The sequence below is a fragment of the Sorex fumeus genome, unplaced genomic scaffold, assembly GCF_029834395.1.
Source record: "Sorex fumeus unplaced genomic scaffold, SorFum_2.1 ptg000098l, whole genome shotgun sequence".
Lineage (NCBI taxonomy): Eukaryota > Metazoa > Chordata > Mammalia > Eulipotyphla > Soricidae > Sorex > Sorex fumeus.
Genome location: NW_026606155.1, coordinates 3,557,192 through 3,572,258, shown reverse-complemented (window position 1 = coordinate 3,572,258; position 15,067 = coordinate 3,557,192). Strand labels below are relative to the sequence as shown.

At 49.0% G+C, this 15,067-nt stretch overlaps 1 protein-coding gene across 1 annotated transcript in view; it reads left to right on the top strand.

Moving 5' to 3' along the window:
• CPSF2 (cleavage and polyadenylation specific factor 2) overlaps positions 1-13,935 on the top strand; it is a 31,968-nt gene extending 18,033 nt beyond the window's left edge. The window contains exons 11-15 of the mRNA XM_056134447.1: positions 1,116-1,268; positions 3,604-3,829; positions 6,223-6,522; positions 11,406-11,540; positions 12,293-13,935. Coding sequence (XP_055990422.1) covers positions 1,116-1,268; positions 3,604-3,829; positions 6,223-6,522; positions 11,406-11,540; positions 12,293-12,385 — 907 coding nt within the window. The 3' untranslated portion in view covers positions 12,386-13,935. The remainder of the gene's footprint in view (positions 1-1,115; positions 1,269-3,603; positions 3,830-6,222; positions 6,523-11,405; positions 11,541-12,292) is intronic.
• Positions 13,936-15,067: the final 1,132 nt, after the last annotated feature.

Below are 15,067 nucleotides of genomic sequence, written 5' to 3'. Positions count from 1 at the left end.
CTTCGCATGGTGTCCTTTGTGACCTGGGTTTCCCTGTTATGCCCCCATTATACTTCAGTTTGCGTACATGTGTAGGTACCGGATATTTCTGTTTTCTTTATTTTATATATATGCATATATATGCATATATATATACATATATGTGTATACATTTATATTCTATATATATATTATTGAATCACCGTGAGATACAATTAAAAAGTTTTCATTTTCAGTCATACAGTGATCGAACATCCATCACTGGGTGTGACCCAAAAAAGCAAAAAAAAAGAATATTCTAGACTGAGTGCTGAAAGGAGGTAGTGATGTACATGATGATGTTTCAGTTACCTGTATTGCCCAAAAGGAGAAGAGGGATTGAGGGGAAGGGAGAGAGGGAGAGAGAGGGAGAGGGGAGGGGAAGGGGGAGAGAGGGGCGGTTTGGTGGGAGAGTGAGGGGAGAGAAACTATGGACATTGATTGGACACTGGTGGTGGGAAATGTACAACTCTGTAACTGTGTATCTCACCGTGATTCAATTTAAAAGGGGTGGGGGGGGGGGGTGTAATTTAGAATCTATCTGGGCTTTAAAACACAGCAGATGAGCTAGTGAAGAGGCCCAGACAGGTCACTGAGAGTGACTCGCATTAATTGCTGCTGCAGCTTGCCCTGAATTCAATAGTTTTTCCCTCAGTGTCTTTGGCTTTCCTTGCTAACTCCCAGTCCTTAAATATCTCAGGCTTCCTTTGAATTCAGACCCACTATCAGAGGCTGGAGCGATAGTGCAGTAGGTAGGGCTTTTGCCTTGCACGCAGCTGACCCGGGTTCGATCCCCAGCATCCCATAGGATTCCTGGAGCACCACCAGCAGTGAGTCCTGAGTGCAGAGCCAGGAGTAACCCCTGAGCATTGCCGAGTGTGCACCCCCTCCTTCCCCCAAAAGACTCCTATTATTTCTCCGACCCAGAGAAAACTAATTCGTCTCTGTTAACCCCTGGACCCACAGAAAGTTTTCCTCAGCACAACAGGAAGACTGAGGCACAAAAACGTACTTCCGTCTGTCACCCCATGTAGTTCTGTATGATTTATAATGTTCGCTCGCTGGTCACTCCTGTTAATGAACACTTTCCTGTCCAGACCAGAGGATTTCTTAGTGCCAGAACTTCAAGCCACTGAAGAGGAAAAGAACAAGTTGGAATCTGGCATGACCAACGGCGATGAACCCACGGACCAGGATCTGTCGGATGTCCCCACCAAGTGTGTGTCTGCCACCGAGTCGATTGAAATCAAGTGAGTGTTCACTGAACTTGGCATAGACGTCCCAAGACAAAACTTCCGGTCCTCGAGTAAGGAATATATGTTGTTTCAAAGGTGACGTTTTAAAATACCCGCTAATGAGTTTGTGCTTTTGAATTTTGTTTCTTTTTCCAGGCAAAGACTTGTGAACTGTTGCAGTACTTTCTCTTTATTAATGACTTTTGGATGTCAAAGATTGGAAGTGGGGCAGGGATTAAATAGTCAAATTGTATTATTTATAGGTTAAAATATGCACTTTCTGGCCTTTTAAAAAAGTTTGGTAGCAGGTTATCTTAAGCAGTTTGCAAGTTTAATTTTTCTCTGTGCCGTTCTATAACTGTGCCTCCTTTTCTATTTTTGCATAGCACTCATTTCATGAAAAAAAAAATTCTTTTGAGGACAGTGGCAGAAAGTGAACCCAGGGCCCCACATACACGAGGCATTTACTCACCAGTGAACTGTATCCTAACTCTTTAAAACTCTTTTTCTTAACTTAAAAAAAAAAATTAGGGGGCCGGAGAGAGTGTATAGTGGGTAGGGCGCTTGTCTGCATGCAACAGACCTGGTTTTGAACCCTGGTATCCCATATGGTCCCCCAAACACTGCCAGGAGTGATTCCTGAGTGCAGAGCCAGGAGTTATCCCTGAACACTGCTGAGTATGGCTCTAAACCCCTCCCAGTTTTTCTTTTTTTAATTTTTTTTTGTTTGTTTGTGGGTCATACCCGGCGACGCACAGGGGTTACTCCTGGCTCATGCACTCAGGAATCACTCAGGGGACCCTATGGGATGCTGGGAATCGAACCCGGGTTGACCGCATGCAAGGCAAATGCCCTGCCCGCTGTGCTATTGCTCCAGCCCCCCTCCCCCAATTTTTATTGTAAATTAATTTTTTTTTTTTTGTTTATTGGGGTTAGACTGGGCAGTGCTTGAGGCTACTTGTGGCTCTGGTCAGGGAATTGTCTCTGGTGGAACCGGGCAATGCCAGGGATCGAACCTGGGCCTCCTGCATGAAAACACGTGCTCAGCCCTTTCAGCTTTCCTTCTGGCCCAAAACTGTAGCACTGTAGCACTGTCCTCCTGTTGTTCATCGATTTGCTCGAGCGGGCACCAGTAACGTCTCACAACAAATTGTAAGACTTGTTGTTACTGTTTTTGGTGTATCGACTACGCCACGGGGAGCTTGCCAGGCTTTGCCGTGCGGGCGGGATACTCTCGGTAGCTTGCCGGGCTCTCCCAGAGGGGTGGAGGAATCGAACCCAGGTGGGCTGCATGCAAGGCAAACGCCCTACCCATGTTTTTACATTAAAATAACATTGCACGGTACCAATTTGTAGATTTGAGGTCATGCATTGCTATAAATCAACAGGTATTGGATAGAATAAGTCACTCAGCCACTAATTCACCTGTACAATGGGGGTGTTTTTACCCACTTAAACCACCCTCCTCTTCCTCCTGCCTTCTGGCTGAGCTAGCCTTCCAACCGAAAAACAGCTGGATGCTCGCTTGTCTGTCTGTTGACGCCGGGAACAGACCCAGGACCTCATCCTCACAAACGATGAGCTCTGCAGCTGAGTCATGTCCCCAGGGCTGACTCTGCCACTTGACTCCAGCATCTTTGGGGTTAGAAATCTCATGGTTGGCCGCAAGTCATTAAGAAACCCGCTTTTCCCTTTTTGCTTATTACAGTAACTAGCACAAATGAATTATCACCTGGGAACTTTTATTTATTTATTTAATTTATTTATTTTTTGGGTTATACCCAGCGATGCACAGGGGTTCCTCCTGGCTCTGCAATCAAGAATTACTCCTGGCGGTACTGGGGGACCATATGGGATGCCGTAAATCGAACCCGGGTTGGCTGTGTGCAAGGCAAACACCCTACCCGCTGTGCTATTGCTCCAGCCCCTATTTTATCTTTTTTTTTGCTTTTTTTTGAGTCACACCCAGCGATGCTCAGGGCTGACTCCTGGCTCTGCACTCAGGAATCACTCCTGGCGGTGCTCAGCCAGTCCCTATTTTAAAAATTTTTAATGAAATACCTTGAGATACAATTACAGACACACTTTCGCAATTACATTTCAGTCACACAAAGGTCGAATACCCATCCCTCCAGCAGTGCCCGTTTTCCATCCGCTGATAGTGTCATCTGGGAATTTTTTAATTTAAGTGCCAGAGGGGCCAGTGATTTAGTTGTTCTGATACCATTTAGCGACTATCCTGGACTGTGAGAAAGATCCATTGACATCATAATATACATATAAGCCTCTTGTTCTCACGTCGGGGCACCTTGGCAGAAGGGTAACCTTGAACACTCCCATCTCCTTTCAGAGCCAGGGTTACTTACATCGACTACGAGGGACGCTCTGACGGCGACTCCATCAAAAAAATCATCAATCAGATGAAACCACGACAGCTCATCATCGTGCACGGCCCGCCGGAGGCCAGCCAAGACCTCGCCGAGTGCTGCCGCGCGTTCGGGGGGAAGGACATCAAGGTGTACATGCCCAAGCTGCACGAGACGGTCGACGCCACCAGCGAGACCCACATCTACCAGGTAAACAGCCGAAGCTTTGCGCCAAGGAGCAGGGAGTGAGTCTCTGCTGTGGCCAGGGCAGGTACGTTTGGAGTGCGGAGGGGAGGAAGACAGCCAGGATGCCCTGGCCCCGTGGGTCTTTTTTTTTTTTTTCTTTTTGGGTCACACCCGGCGATGCACAGGGGCTACTCCTGGCTCTGCACTCAGGAATTATCCCTGGTGGTGCACAGGGGACCATATGGGATGCGGGGACTTGAACTCAGGTGGGCCGCATGCAAGGCAAACGCCCTACCTGCTGTGCTATTGCTCCAGCCCCTGCCCCCGTGGGTCTTAACTGGCTATGCGGCTCCTCACAAGGAAATGACACTGGGCACGCTATTATCTCCTTCCCATGGAGGGGATAACATGCACTGAGCATGGAGAGAGGCCTGCCCAGGTTTGGAGAGTAAGGTAATGGGAACTAAGCCAAATCTTTAAAAAAAAAATTGTTTACTATTTGTGTTGGGCTGGAGCGATAGCACAGCGGTAGGGCATTTGCCTTGCACGCAGCCAGCATGGCCGACCCGAGTTCGATTCCTCCGCCTGTCTCGGAGAGCCCGGCAAGCTACCGAGAGTATCTCGCCCGCACGGCAGAGCCTGGCAAGCTCCCTGTGACATATTCGATATGCCAAACACAGTAACAACAAAGTCTCCAATGGAGACGTTACTGGGCCCGCTCGAGCAAATCGATGAACAACGGGAGGACCGTGACTATTTGTGTAAGGCACAACTGCTGGTCCTTCAGCTCTCTTCCCAGCTCAGTGCTCAGGGGTCACTCCCAGGGGTGTGTTTGGGCTAGCATTCTGCCGCCCTCAGGGGAACCTTTTTTTTTTTCTATATTAGTTAAACAGCATGAGGTACAGTTGTAGACTTACAAACTTTTGTGCTTGGGATCCAGTCATACAATGATCGAGTACCCTTTCCTCCATCAGTGCCCATTCTCCACCATCACTAATCCCAGTATCCCTCCCACCCCCATCCCCCCCATCCCACCCTGCCTTTGTGGCAGGGCATTCCCTTTTGTTGTCTCTCTCCTTTTGGGTGCTGTGGTTTGCAAAAGAGGCATTGAGTGGCAATCATGTTCGGTCTATAGTCTACTTTCAGCATGCATCTCTCATCCTGGGAGGATCCTCCCAACACCCTTTATTTGATGCTCCCTTCTCTATCTGAGCTGCCTTTTCCCCCAGCATGTGCTGCCGGCTTTCAAGCGGTGGAGCCGACCTCCTGGTACTTATCTTGGTTTTGGTTTTCTGCTCACACCTGGCTGGACTCAGGATTTACCCCTGACTCTGTGCACTGGGGGGGATCTGGCAGGCTGGTGCCAGGTTGAACCCCGGCCGGTTACATACAAGGCTAGCTCTCTCCCTAAGCTGAGTGTTGATGTATATTTGAGAAGGGGCTGTACAGGGTTGTCTCGTGAATCGGAGAGAGGGCAGAGGGCTCCAGGCATAGAGAATGGCATTTGCCAAAGTCAGGAGGAGCACAGGATGATGAACCACTGTCTCTAGGGTCCTGGAGGAGGTGGGGAGGTTTGACTACCTGCCTGGCAAGTGAGTGGCAGTGAGGTCCTGGGCTGAGCCCTGTGTGCCTGGTGCAAGAGCTCAGCAGCGCCCCCTGTCTGCGGGCCCTGGTGCTGCCGGCGGTTTCTGGCTATGACCAAGTGTGTGCCAAGGGGGGGGGGGGCGGGACTAGTTAAGCGGGCATGAGAGCACCATGGCCAGGGCGTGTGTGAGCCCTAGCACCTTCCCCCCTCAGGGACCACTGTGGCCGGGAGTGTAGGCGCCACACCCAGACATGGGACCCCGTAAAGCAGCGCAGCACAAATGACGAGACTGCGGGCACCACTGCCTTGGGGTGTCCATGCTCTGGGACCAGTAACCCTGCATCGCCCCTGAGCACCACCTCCTCAAACCCTAGCGTGGGAATGCCCAGCTGGTTTCGAATTACTGGATTGCAAGGCCCCCTGAGCCCTGCTAAGAAGGCCCTCCCACCCCCAAGAGAGAAAAACAAAAAGCAAAACCCAGAGAAACTTTGTTTTGGAAAAGAGGCCCAGGGACTGCAGGAGCTGGAGCTATTGCACAGCAGGGAGGGCCTTCGCCTTGCACGAGGCCAACCCGGGTTCGATTCCCAGCATCCCATACGGTTTCCCTGAGCACCACCAGGAGTAATTCCTGAGTGCAGAGCCAGGAGGAACCCCTGAGCATCGCCGGGTGTAACCCAAAAAGCAAAAAAAAAAAAAAAAGTCCCAGTGATGTGGCAGGCATTGGTCTGTGGGTGGTCAGGGCAAGGGTCAGGTGGGCACTATTCTGAGACAGGCCCCCGAGGGGGTTGTGCTGACCTGTCCATCCCTTCCTCCCTCCCCCTCGCCTGTGCAGGTGAGGCTGAAGGACTCGCTCGTCAGCTCCCTTCAGTTCTGCAAGGCCAAGGACGCCGAGCTGGCTTGGATCGACGGCGTCCTGGACATGAGGGTCTCCAAAGTGGACACGGGCGTCATCCTGGAAGAGGGGGAGCTGAAGGACGACGGGGAGGACACCGACATGCAGGTGGACCTGCCCTCGGACCCTAGCGTCCTCGCCCAGCAGAAAGCCATGAAGAGCCTGTTTGGGGACGACGAGAAGGAGGCGGGCGAGGAGAGTGAGATCATCCCGACACTGGAGCCTCTGCCGCCGCACGAGGTCAGGACGTGGCACCCCCCCCCCACCCCCGACCCCCAGTGTGGACCCCCAAGTCCACACCCCACCGTGCCTGGGCCCCTGCGCTGCTGGCGGTCAAACATCCAGGCTCCGGCTGTTTCTGCTTGGGACCCGTCTGTTTGTGCCGTTGGAGTTTTCAGTAAGGTCACTCGAGGCCCTGATGCTGGTGGGGTCCCCAGGGGACAGGCGTAAAGTAAGGAGGGGAGAGAGGTGGTGCCCCAGTGCCGTTTCCTTCCTTTCCACCGTGGCCAACCCAGGAGTGCCTGGGAAACCTCGGGGTGGGAAAGTTTATGATAAGGCCTGCACGGCACGGACCTCCCGACCCGCCAGCCCCGCTTGGTGGCCACCAAGCCGCACCTCATGTCCACTTGTTCCTCTACAGAGTTAAGTCCACCTGGACGTGGGTGGGAGAGAGGAATGGCCTTTTTATTTTTTTTCTTTCTTTCTTGAATCACTGTGAGATATAGTTACAAGCATTCATGTTTGAGACTCAGTCATACAAATATCGAACATCCATCCCTCCACCAGTGCCCGTTTTCCACCACCAACGTCCCCAGTGTCCCCCACGTTCCCCATCCCAGTCCTCACCCTGCCTCGATGGCAGACAGTTTCCCCAATACACTCTCTCTACTTTGGGGCATTATATTTTGCTCGAATTTTCCCACCACCACTCAAGCCTGCCTGCCAGGGGCAGATGCTAGATCATTGATCATTTTCCGTTTTCCGTCACTCATTTTGAATTTCATGAGGGGTCACTCGGACACGCTAACGGGAGTATGCTTCTGGAATTCTGAGATTGTAAATGGTTGGAGGGGTCCAGAGACATCTCTGTAGGCACTAATCCATGTGGGGATTCAGTGGGGCGTCTCTGGACCAGGGCTGTGGGTGCGCTGAGATGGCACCCAGAGGCAGATTGTGGGGGTGACAGCCCGACTCCTCTGCCACCGTGCAGCCTGGAGACTTAGTCCTGGAACCCGCATATCTGGGCCTTGCTTGTGGAAGCTCTTGGTCACCGGGATTCCATCTGGCGTGGGAGGAATTGCCCTTGGCGGGAGCACGGGCTTCTCCAGGACAGAGTGGGAGTCCCCGCACATGGCCAGGTGTCAGGAGTGAGCAGATGGAAGCCACATCCCCAGAAGGCCCCAGCGGGCGACACACATGTTCTGGTGCCACCTGCACTCGGCAGTAGCACGGGGAGTGGGCAGCCCTGGACTCGGGCAGGCAGTGCTCGCCCCCTTCCTTCAGGCCAACTTGATGGGGTTCTCCCAAGCCGTTCCCTTCCCCCCCCTCTACCCCCCAGGCCTTTCTGCCTAGGGAAGAATTGGTTGCTATAGTGGATCCAGCCTTCTCCGGCACCATAAGTCTTTTTTTTTCCATGTTTATTACAAAGATGGCTTTATTTTATTTTCTTTTTTATTGAATCATCATAGTGAGATACACAGTTTCAAAGTTGTTCATGGTTGAGTTTCAGTCATACAGTGTTCCAACACCCGTGCCTTCACCTGTGTATAACATATCCCAGCACCAGTGTCCCCAGGTTCCCACCCACCACCCCACCTGCCTCTGTGGTAGGTGCTCCTTTCTCTCTCCTCTCTCCCCTCACCCCTTCTCACTCTCCCTCCTTCCCCCCTTCTCTCTCTCTCTCTCTCTCTCTCTCTCTCCCTCCCCCTCCCCCCACCCCTTTTGGGCATTATGGTTTGTACTACAGATACTGAAAGGTTATCAGGTATATTCCTTTACCACTCAGGAGCGATAGCACAGCAGGTAGGGCGTGTGCCTTGAACCCAGCCCACCCAGCTTCGATTCCTCCGCCCCTCTCGGAGAGCCTGGCAAGCTACCCGTGACGTATTCAATATGCCAAACACAGTAACAACAAAGTCTCCAATGGAGACGTTACTGGGCCCGCTTGAGCAAATCGATGAACTACGGGAGGACAGTGACAGTTTTTGTCCAAAAAAGATCATTTCAATCTGTTGTTGTCATCCTGCTCCCTTCTCCACCCTCACCGCCCTCCGCTCCCCCAGAAGCTCTTGTGGCAGCTCCCAACCACTGGCCAGCCCTCCCGACCCCAGGCCTGATCAGGCCTTAGTTCCCATGGACACAAGGCGGGTCCTGACAGCCATAGAGTTGTTGGTTTTCTCATTTGCAAGAACCTGTTGCCATGGGGGCCTTTTTGCCTGCCTGCTTTAGTGTTGTGTGTGTGTGTGTGTGTGTGAGAGAGAGAGAGAGAGAGAGAGAGAGAGAGAGAGAGAGAGAGAGGAGAGATACTTGGAGGGCAGGAGGGTTGGGGGTGGAAATGGTTTATTTCTCATTTTTGTTTTGGGGCCACACCTAGTGGTGCTCAGGGCTCACTCCTCTGCTCAGGAATCACTTCTTTTTTTTAAAAAAAAAAATTTATTTATTTATTTTTAGATTTTTATTAGTGAAACACCATGAGTTACAGTTGTAGACTTACACATTTATTTTTATTATTTATTTATTTATTTATTTATTTTGCTTTTTGGGTCATACCTGGCGATGCACAGGGGTTACTCCTGGCTCTGCACTCAGGAGTTACTCCTGGCGGTGCTCGGAGGACCGTATGGGATGCTGGAAATTGAACCCGGGTCGGCCACGTGCAAGGCAAACGTCCTACCCACTGTGCTATTGCTCCAGCCCCCCAGGAATCACTTCTGGCAGACTTGGGAGACCATCTGGGGTGTCTGGGGTAGGGCCTGAGCTGGCTGCGTGCAGGCAGGTGCCTCCCTACTCCACTGTCTCCCAGGCCCCGGGAATCATTTATGGGAAATTTTGTGCTCGACAATACTGAAAATAGGAGATTTAAGCTGCACATCTTGTAAAGGTGGCAGTGGGGGTTAGGGGCGGTAGGAACACGGTGGACAGAAACCGTCTCTGGTATTAGTGGTGGTTTTAGTGTTTAAATGGATGTCTAAAACTCAGCAGTAAATTTGTAAATCACAGTTCTTTAATTAAATGAAAATTGTGGGTTTTTTTTTTTCTTTTTGGATCACACCCGGCAATGCACAGGGGTTACTCCTAGCTCTGTGCTCAGGAATCACTCCTGGCGGTGCTCAGGGGACCATATGGGATGCTGGAAATCGAACCCAGGTTGGCTGTGTGCAAGGCAAACGCCCTCCTTGCTGTGCTATTGCTCCAGCCCCGGGTTTTGTTTTTTTTTTTTTAAAGAAAACTTTGTAACAAATCTATAAGGCGGGAGATTTTTTACCCCCCTTTCTGATCCCTTTTAATTAGTTTATTTTCCTACTATCTCTGTGGGGAGGTCTAGGCCACGTCTGGGGGTGCTCGTGGCTTACTCCTGGCTCTGTGCTTAGGGATCACACCTGGCAGTGTTCAGGGATCAAGTCAGGGCTGGCTGTGTGTCACACAAGCTCCCTGTCCACCATACTATTTCTCCAGCCCAGATTTTTGGCTTTTTTTTGTTTGTTTTTTTGGGGTCACACCTGGTGATGCACAGGGGTTACTCCTGGCTCTGCACTCAGGAATCACTCCTGGCGGTGCTCAGGGAACCATATGGGATGCTGGGAATCGAACCCGGGTCGGCCGCATGCAAGGCAAACGCCCTACTCGCCGTGCTATCTCTCCAGCCCAGATTTTTTGGCTTTTTAAGCACATCTTTTGTATTCCACTTGGTTATCAAGTCGTTTTTGGTTCAGATACAGTTAGAAATCTCCTATTAAGTATAGAATTCTGGTCTCGTTCTCACGAGATAGCTGGTTCATTGGGGAATGTTTGAGGTAATTAACTGTGAACAATAATAAAACTCTGTGTCGAGCCTTCCATGTGGGTCAGAACTGATGTCTGTAAGCTTCCTGCAGCAAAGGCCTGGAAAGATGGCCTCTGTCTCCGGATTCCCTAACAGTGCTCTCAGGAGTCGGGAAGCCGGGTCAGGATTGGGTTTCCTGGGCTAAGACCAGCCCCCTTCAGAGCAGTTCAGAGTAACTGCCTGAGGTATAGCCACTTCACATGCCTTTCTTGTTTTGTTTTGTTTTGTTTTGTTTTGTTTTTGCTTTTTGGGTCACATCCGGCAATGCTCAGGGGTTACTCCTGGCTACTCCTGGCTCATGCACTCAGGAATTACTCCTGGCGGTGCTCAGAGACCATATGGGATGCTGGTGTGATCCCTAAGTACAGAGCCAGGAGTAATCGAACCCAGGTCAGCCATGTGCAAGGCAAACGCCCTACCCACCGTGCTATTGCTCCAACCTCTTCTCATGCTTTTTTTTTTTTTTTCCTTTTTGGGTCACACCCAGCAATGCACAGGGGTTACTCCTGGTGGTGCTCAGGGAACTACATGGGATGCTGGGAATCGAACCCGGGTCAGCCGCATGCAAGGCAAACGCCCTACCCGCTGTGCTATTGCTCCAGCCCCCTCTCATGCGTTTCTAATGGAAACCCCTGGCAGCCATTTTAATTCCCTCTCTGGGAGAGGGGACACTAAGGGGGGATCTGGGGAGCGTTAGCTTCTCCGCTGAGCCAAGGGCTGGATCAGGAAGAGGAATTTCTGGCTCTGCCTGCTGACACTCTGGTTGACCCCCAGAGGCACGTGGGTGAGGGAAGTGCCTCTCATTACCGAACATCCCTCTGTCATCCTCCCGCATGACTAATAAAATTGATGGGGAAACATTCAAAAATGCGGAGAGCTTTTGTAATGCTAAATAATGAGGTAAAATTCAGAATCACGGCTTGGGACGTGAGTTGCAGTCTTGAAATGCTCTTGTCACCGGGCTTTCGAGAAGCCTGGGAACCGTCTCTGTGAGCATGCGTGCTTCCATCAGCTGTCAACTCCTGGGCCCTGCGTGGCGTGTCCTCCGCCCCTCACCCTTTCCCCTCTGACCCTGTCTCAGGTTCCCGGACACCAGTCTGTTTTCATGAACGAGCCGAGACTGTCGGACTTCAAACAGGTTCTCTTGCGGGAGGGGATCCAGGCCGAGTTCGTCGGAGGGGTGCTTGTTTGCAATAACCAGGTCGCAGTCCGCAGAGTAAGTAAGCTTTGTGTGGCTCTGATTTTGTTTTAGTTTGGGGAGGTGGGGAAAAGAAGGGGTAAGGAGGGTGGGCCATACCCCGTGGAGGCTTACTCCTGCCTCTGTGCTCAGGGATCACCTCTGGAAGAACTCAGGGGGGTCATTTTGGGGTGCTGGGAAATCACACCTGGGTTGACTAAGTGCCTTATCTGTGGACTGTCATCAGTCCAGCCTGGAAGAGTGCTTATTTATTTATTTATTTAGTCATTTTGGGCCACATCCGGTGATGCTCAGAGGTTACTCCTGGCTCTGCACTCAGGAGTTACTTCTGGTGGTATTCAGGGGACACTATAGGATGCCAGGGATTGAACCCAGGTTGGCGGCGTGCAAGGCTGTACCCGCTGTACTGTCGCTCCATCCCTGAAGTGTGCTTTGAAAGTAGGCAGCTGAGCCTGTGCTGCTCAGACTATCTCATTAGCCCCTCCTCAGAGCAGAAAGTCATTCGTCTTATTCATAATGATGACCTTGAGGGCTTATGCAAGTAACCCTCAAAGACATGATATATAATTTTATTGTCAGTTTTTATTATTCGAACCCTCTGACATTTACGTCCATGTAAAATTCATGACCTGAATATTATGTCCATCTTCTGGGCCCGGAGCGCCCGTTTCCTGACCAATCCTGGGTTGTCCTCTTTTGGTTACTGAGATGTATTATAGCGGATAGAAAATGTGCTAACGATCTCCTTTTTTTCCAAACTTGGTTTCTAGACTGAGACTGGACGCATTGGATTAGAAGGTTGCCTCTGTCAAGACTTTTATAGGATCAGAGACCTTTTGTATGAACAGTATGCCATTGTGTAAAGGAGGCGTTGCCAAGAAGCCTGGCCTTCCTAAGAAACAGGATTCGTACCTGATTCTGAGCTTCGCTTTTTTTTTTTTTTGGTTTTGTTTTGTAACATACAAAAAGAATTTTCCAGAAAAACTTAATATGCATTAGATTTTTTTTTTTTTTTTTTGGTAAAGGTAACAGTGTCCAACTAGTGCTCCAGTGAGATTCAGCCTTGAGCTTCCCCGACCCCAGAAGGGCTCTTTACTTGAATCCAACAATGCAACTTGGCAAACCCGTTCATGGCCTTAGTGAACAAGTTTGCATGTGTGGCTGCAAACATTTTCTAACCATTTCCTGGAACAAAAAAGTGAGAACTCTTTAGAAGATGTGCTATTTTTTTCAAAAGCGGATAAGATTGTTTTCAGAGGCCTGTCTAGTTGAAAAACAAAGGGCGTGTGTGTGTGTGTGTGTGTGTCTGTCTGTCTGTCTATCTTTCGGATTCTTGTGGACAGTAGTTTGCCCACTGTCCCGTGCCTCTGTGGTATACGTGGTGGTTGTGGTGGTTTGCCCAGTGTGAGCTGATACACACGTGACTCCGAAATCAATTTTCATTCCTTCTGAGTGTGTGTGTTTGTGTGTGTGTGTGCTGTGTATGAAGATTTTATTGTGCAGTCTGAATGATAACACCATCATTTGAATACACATGATTCAAAAGAATTCCTTGATGCCTGGAGGCATTTGAAATACTTCCTTAATTATCAGGTACTTTAATGTATTGTACTGCTACAGGAGAACAAATGTTGAACAGCACCTCTGCATACAGTAGCAGTACACTCTAAGTAAAGGTGTCAATGTTTTCTCTTCAGTTACCCAGGCAGCGGTTCAATTCTGTACCCATTGCAACCCAGATAGTACTAAAGTCGGATCAGGTTAACCATTCTCTGTTCACGGCTTTCTTGTAGCTAGCAGCCTGTAAACTACTGCGTTTAAAAAATAAAAACAATGTATGAATCTATGCACTTTTCACCGAACTGAAGCGATGCAAACCATGTCAGCAGCTGCTGATTCTTGTGTAGGATGTAGCTTAATCATGGCAGACGTTACTATTATTTTCACAAGTATTTTGGTTCTACTCTTCATACTTGCTTTTTTTAAATAAATAAATAAATAAATAAAAAGAACCAAAAGGATCCATCAACTTGTTTAGTTTAGATGGTACTCTGTACAGCATGATCCGAGCGTAATCGGAGTAGAATCAATCATTCTGTTTCAGACTTCTCTTGTGGACAATCGCGCGAATGCAGAGTTTCCAGCTTCCTGATTGTGAAAGGCAAATCCACCAAATAATGTTGCAGAAAATGAAGATAAAGAGTGCGCTTGTGTTGTAGGGCTTTGAAAAAAGATTTCACCCTTTATTACCGAAGCAAGTCTGATATTCTATTTCTGCGCTGGGGAAAGAGTCTGTTTGTTTCATGCTTTAGAGTCAGGTCATACATATTTCATTGCAATACCGATGTTGAAAAATTGTTTTTTGACTAGCTTCTTACTGTCTCATGTACAGGCATTAAATTTTAAAGCACTGTTTCAGCGCGACTGTGCCCATTAATATCATCACAGGAGCGGGACTTCGACCTCTTTCTAAATGATGGTATTTCTACAGAGGCATTTGTATATCCTCCGTTATTGGAGAAAAATATGCATTTAGAGAAGGCTTCATAAGAAATCATCACCTTGGGACTTTTCAAATCTTTATTGTTTAGAAGCAAAATAAATTCAAATGGCCTCTCAGCTGATATCTGTAAAGAATTTTTGACAGTAATAGTTGTTGCCTTGGGACATAAGTGTCAGCATCATAGAAACATTTCTATGTTTTCTTGAACCAACAGGTGATCCGAGATAGAAGTGAGGAAATTTGTTTTCTAATATGTTATTTATTTTTAGCATTTTGTATTTATTTTGTTTTGGGGACACATTCTACTTACTTCTGGTGGCCTCTGGGGATCATGTAGGCTTTGTTTTTCTTTTCGTTTTTTTTTTTTTTTTTTGCACAGCAAGCACCTTATTGCTGTAATATCTCTCTGACTTGGGCCTTTTCAATGATATTCTCAGTTTTTTACAACATTTGGGACTAGCTGCTGCAGGTTTTCAATACAAAAAGGAGTTCCATGCCTCTAGCAGGTCTTCCCAATTGTTCCCTTTTCCCCTCCTCAGTTCCAATCTACCTTAATCAGTATTTTCTTTTTTTCTTTCTCTCTTTTCCATTTGTTTGTTTGGGGGCCCAGCAATCCTCAGCATTTATTCCTGGCTCTGTGCTCAGGGATCACTCCTGGCAGTGCTCAGAGTACCAGATGTGGTGCCAGGATCGAACCAGACCCACTGTTTGCCAGCCAGGAGAGATTATAGCACCCTGCCCACTACTCTCTCCAGCCCCTTAGTCCGTGTTGTGTGGCCTTGAGTTTGCTAGGTTGGACAGTCCCTACAAGCGGAGTTTGATGCTCTGTGCCCTCGTCTGTCTGGCTTTTTTTTTTTATCTTAGCATAATCTTTCCAAGATCCATAAAGCCTTGACCTCTAACAGTCTCCTGTTCTTCCACCATGTGAATTTTATTTTTTCTGTTACTTTTCTGTTCAGTCAGCTCACTTCAGCTTTGGGTTTGGGTTTCCACTTTGTGACAACTGTGGCGGCGAGCGTTTGTGTGTGTTTGTGTGTGTTGT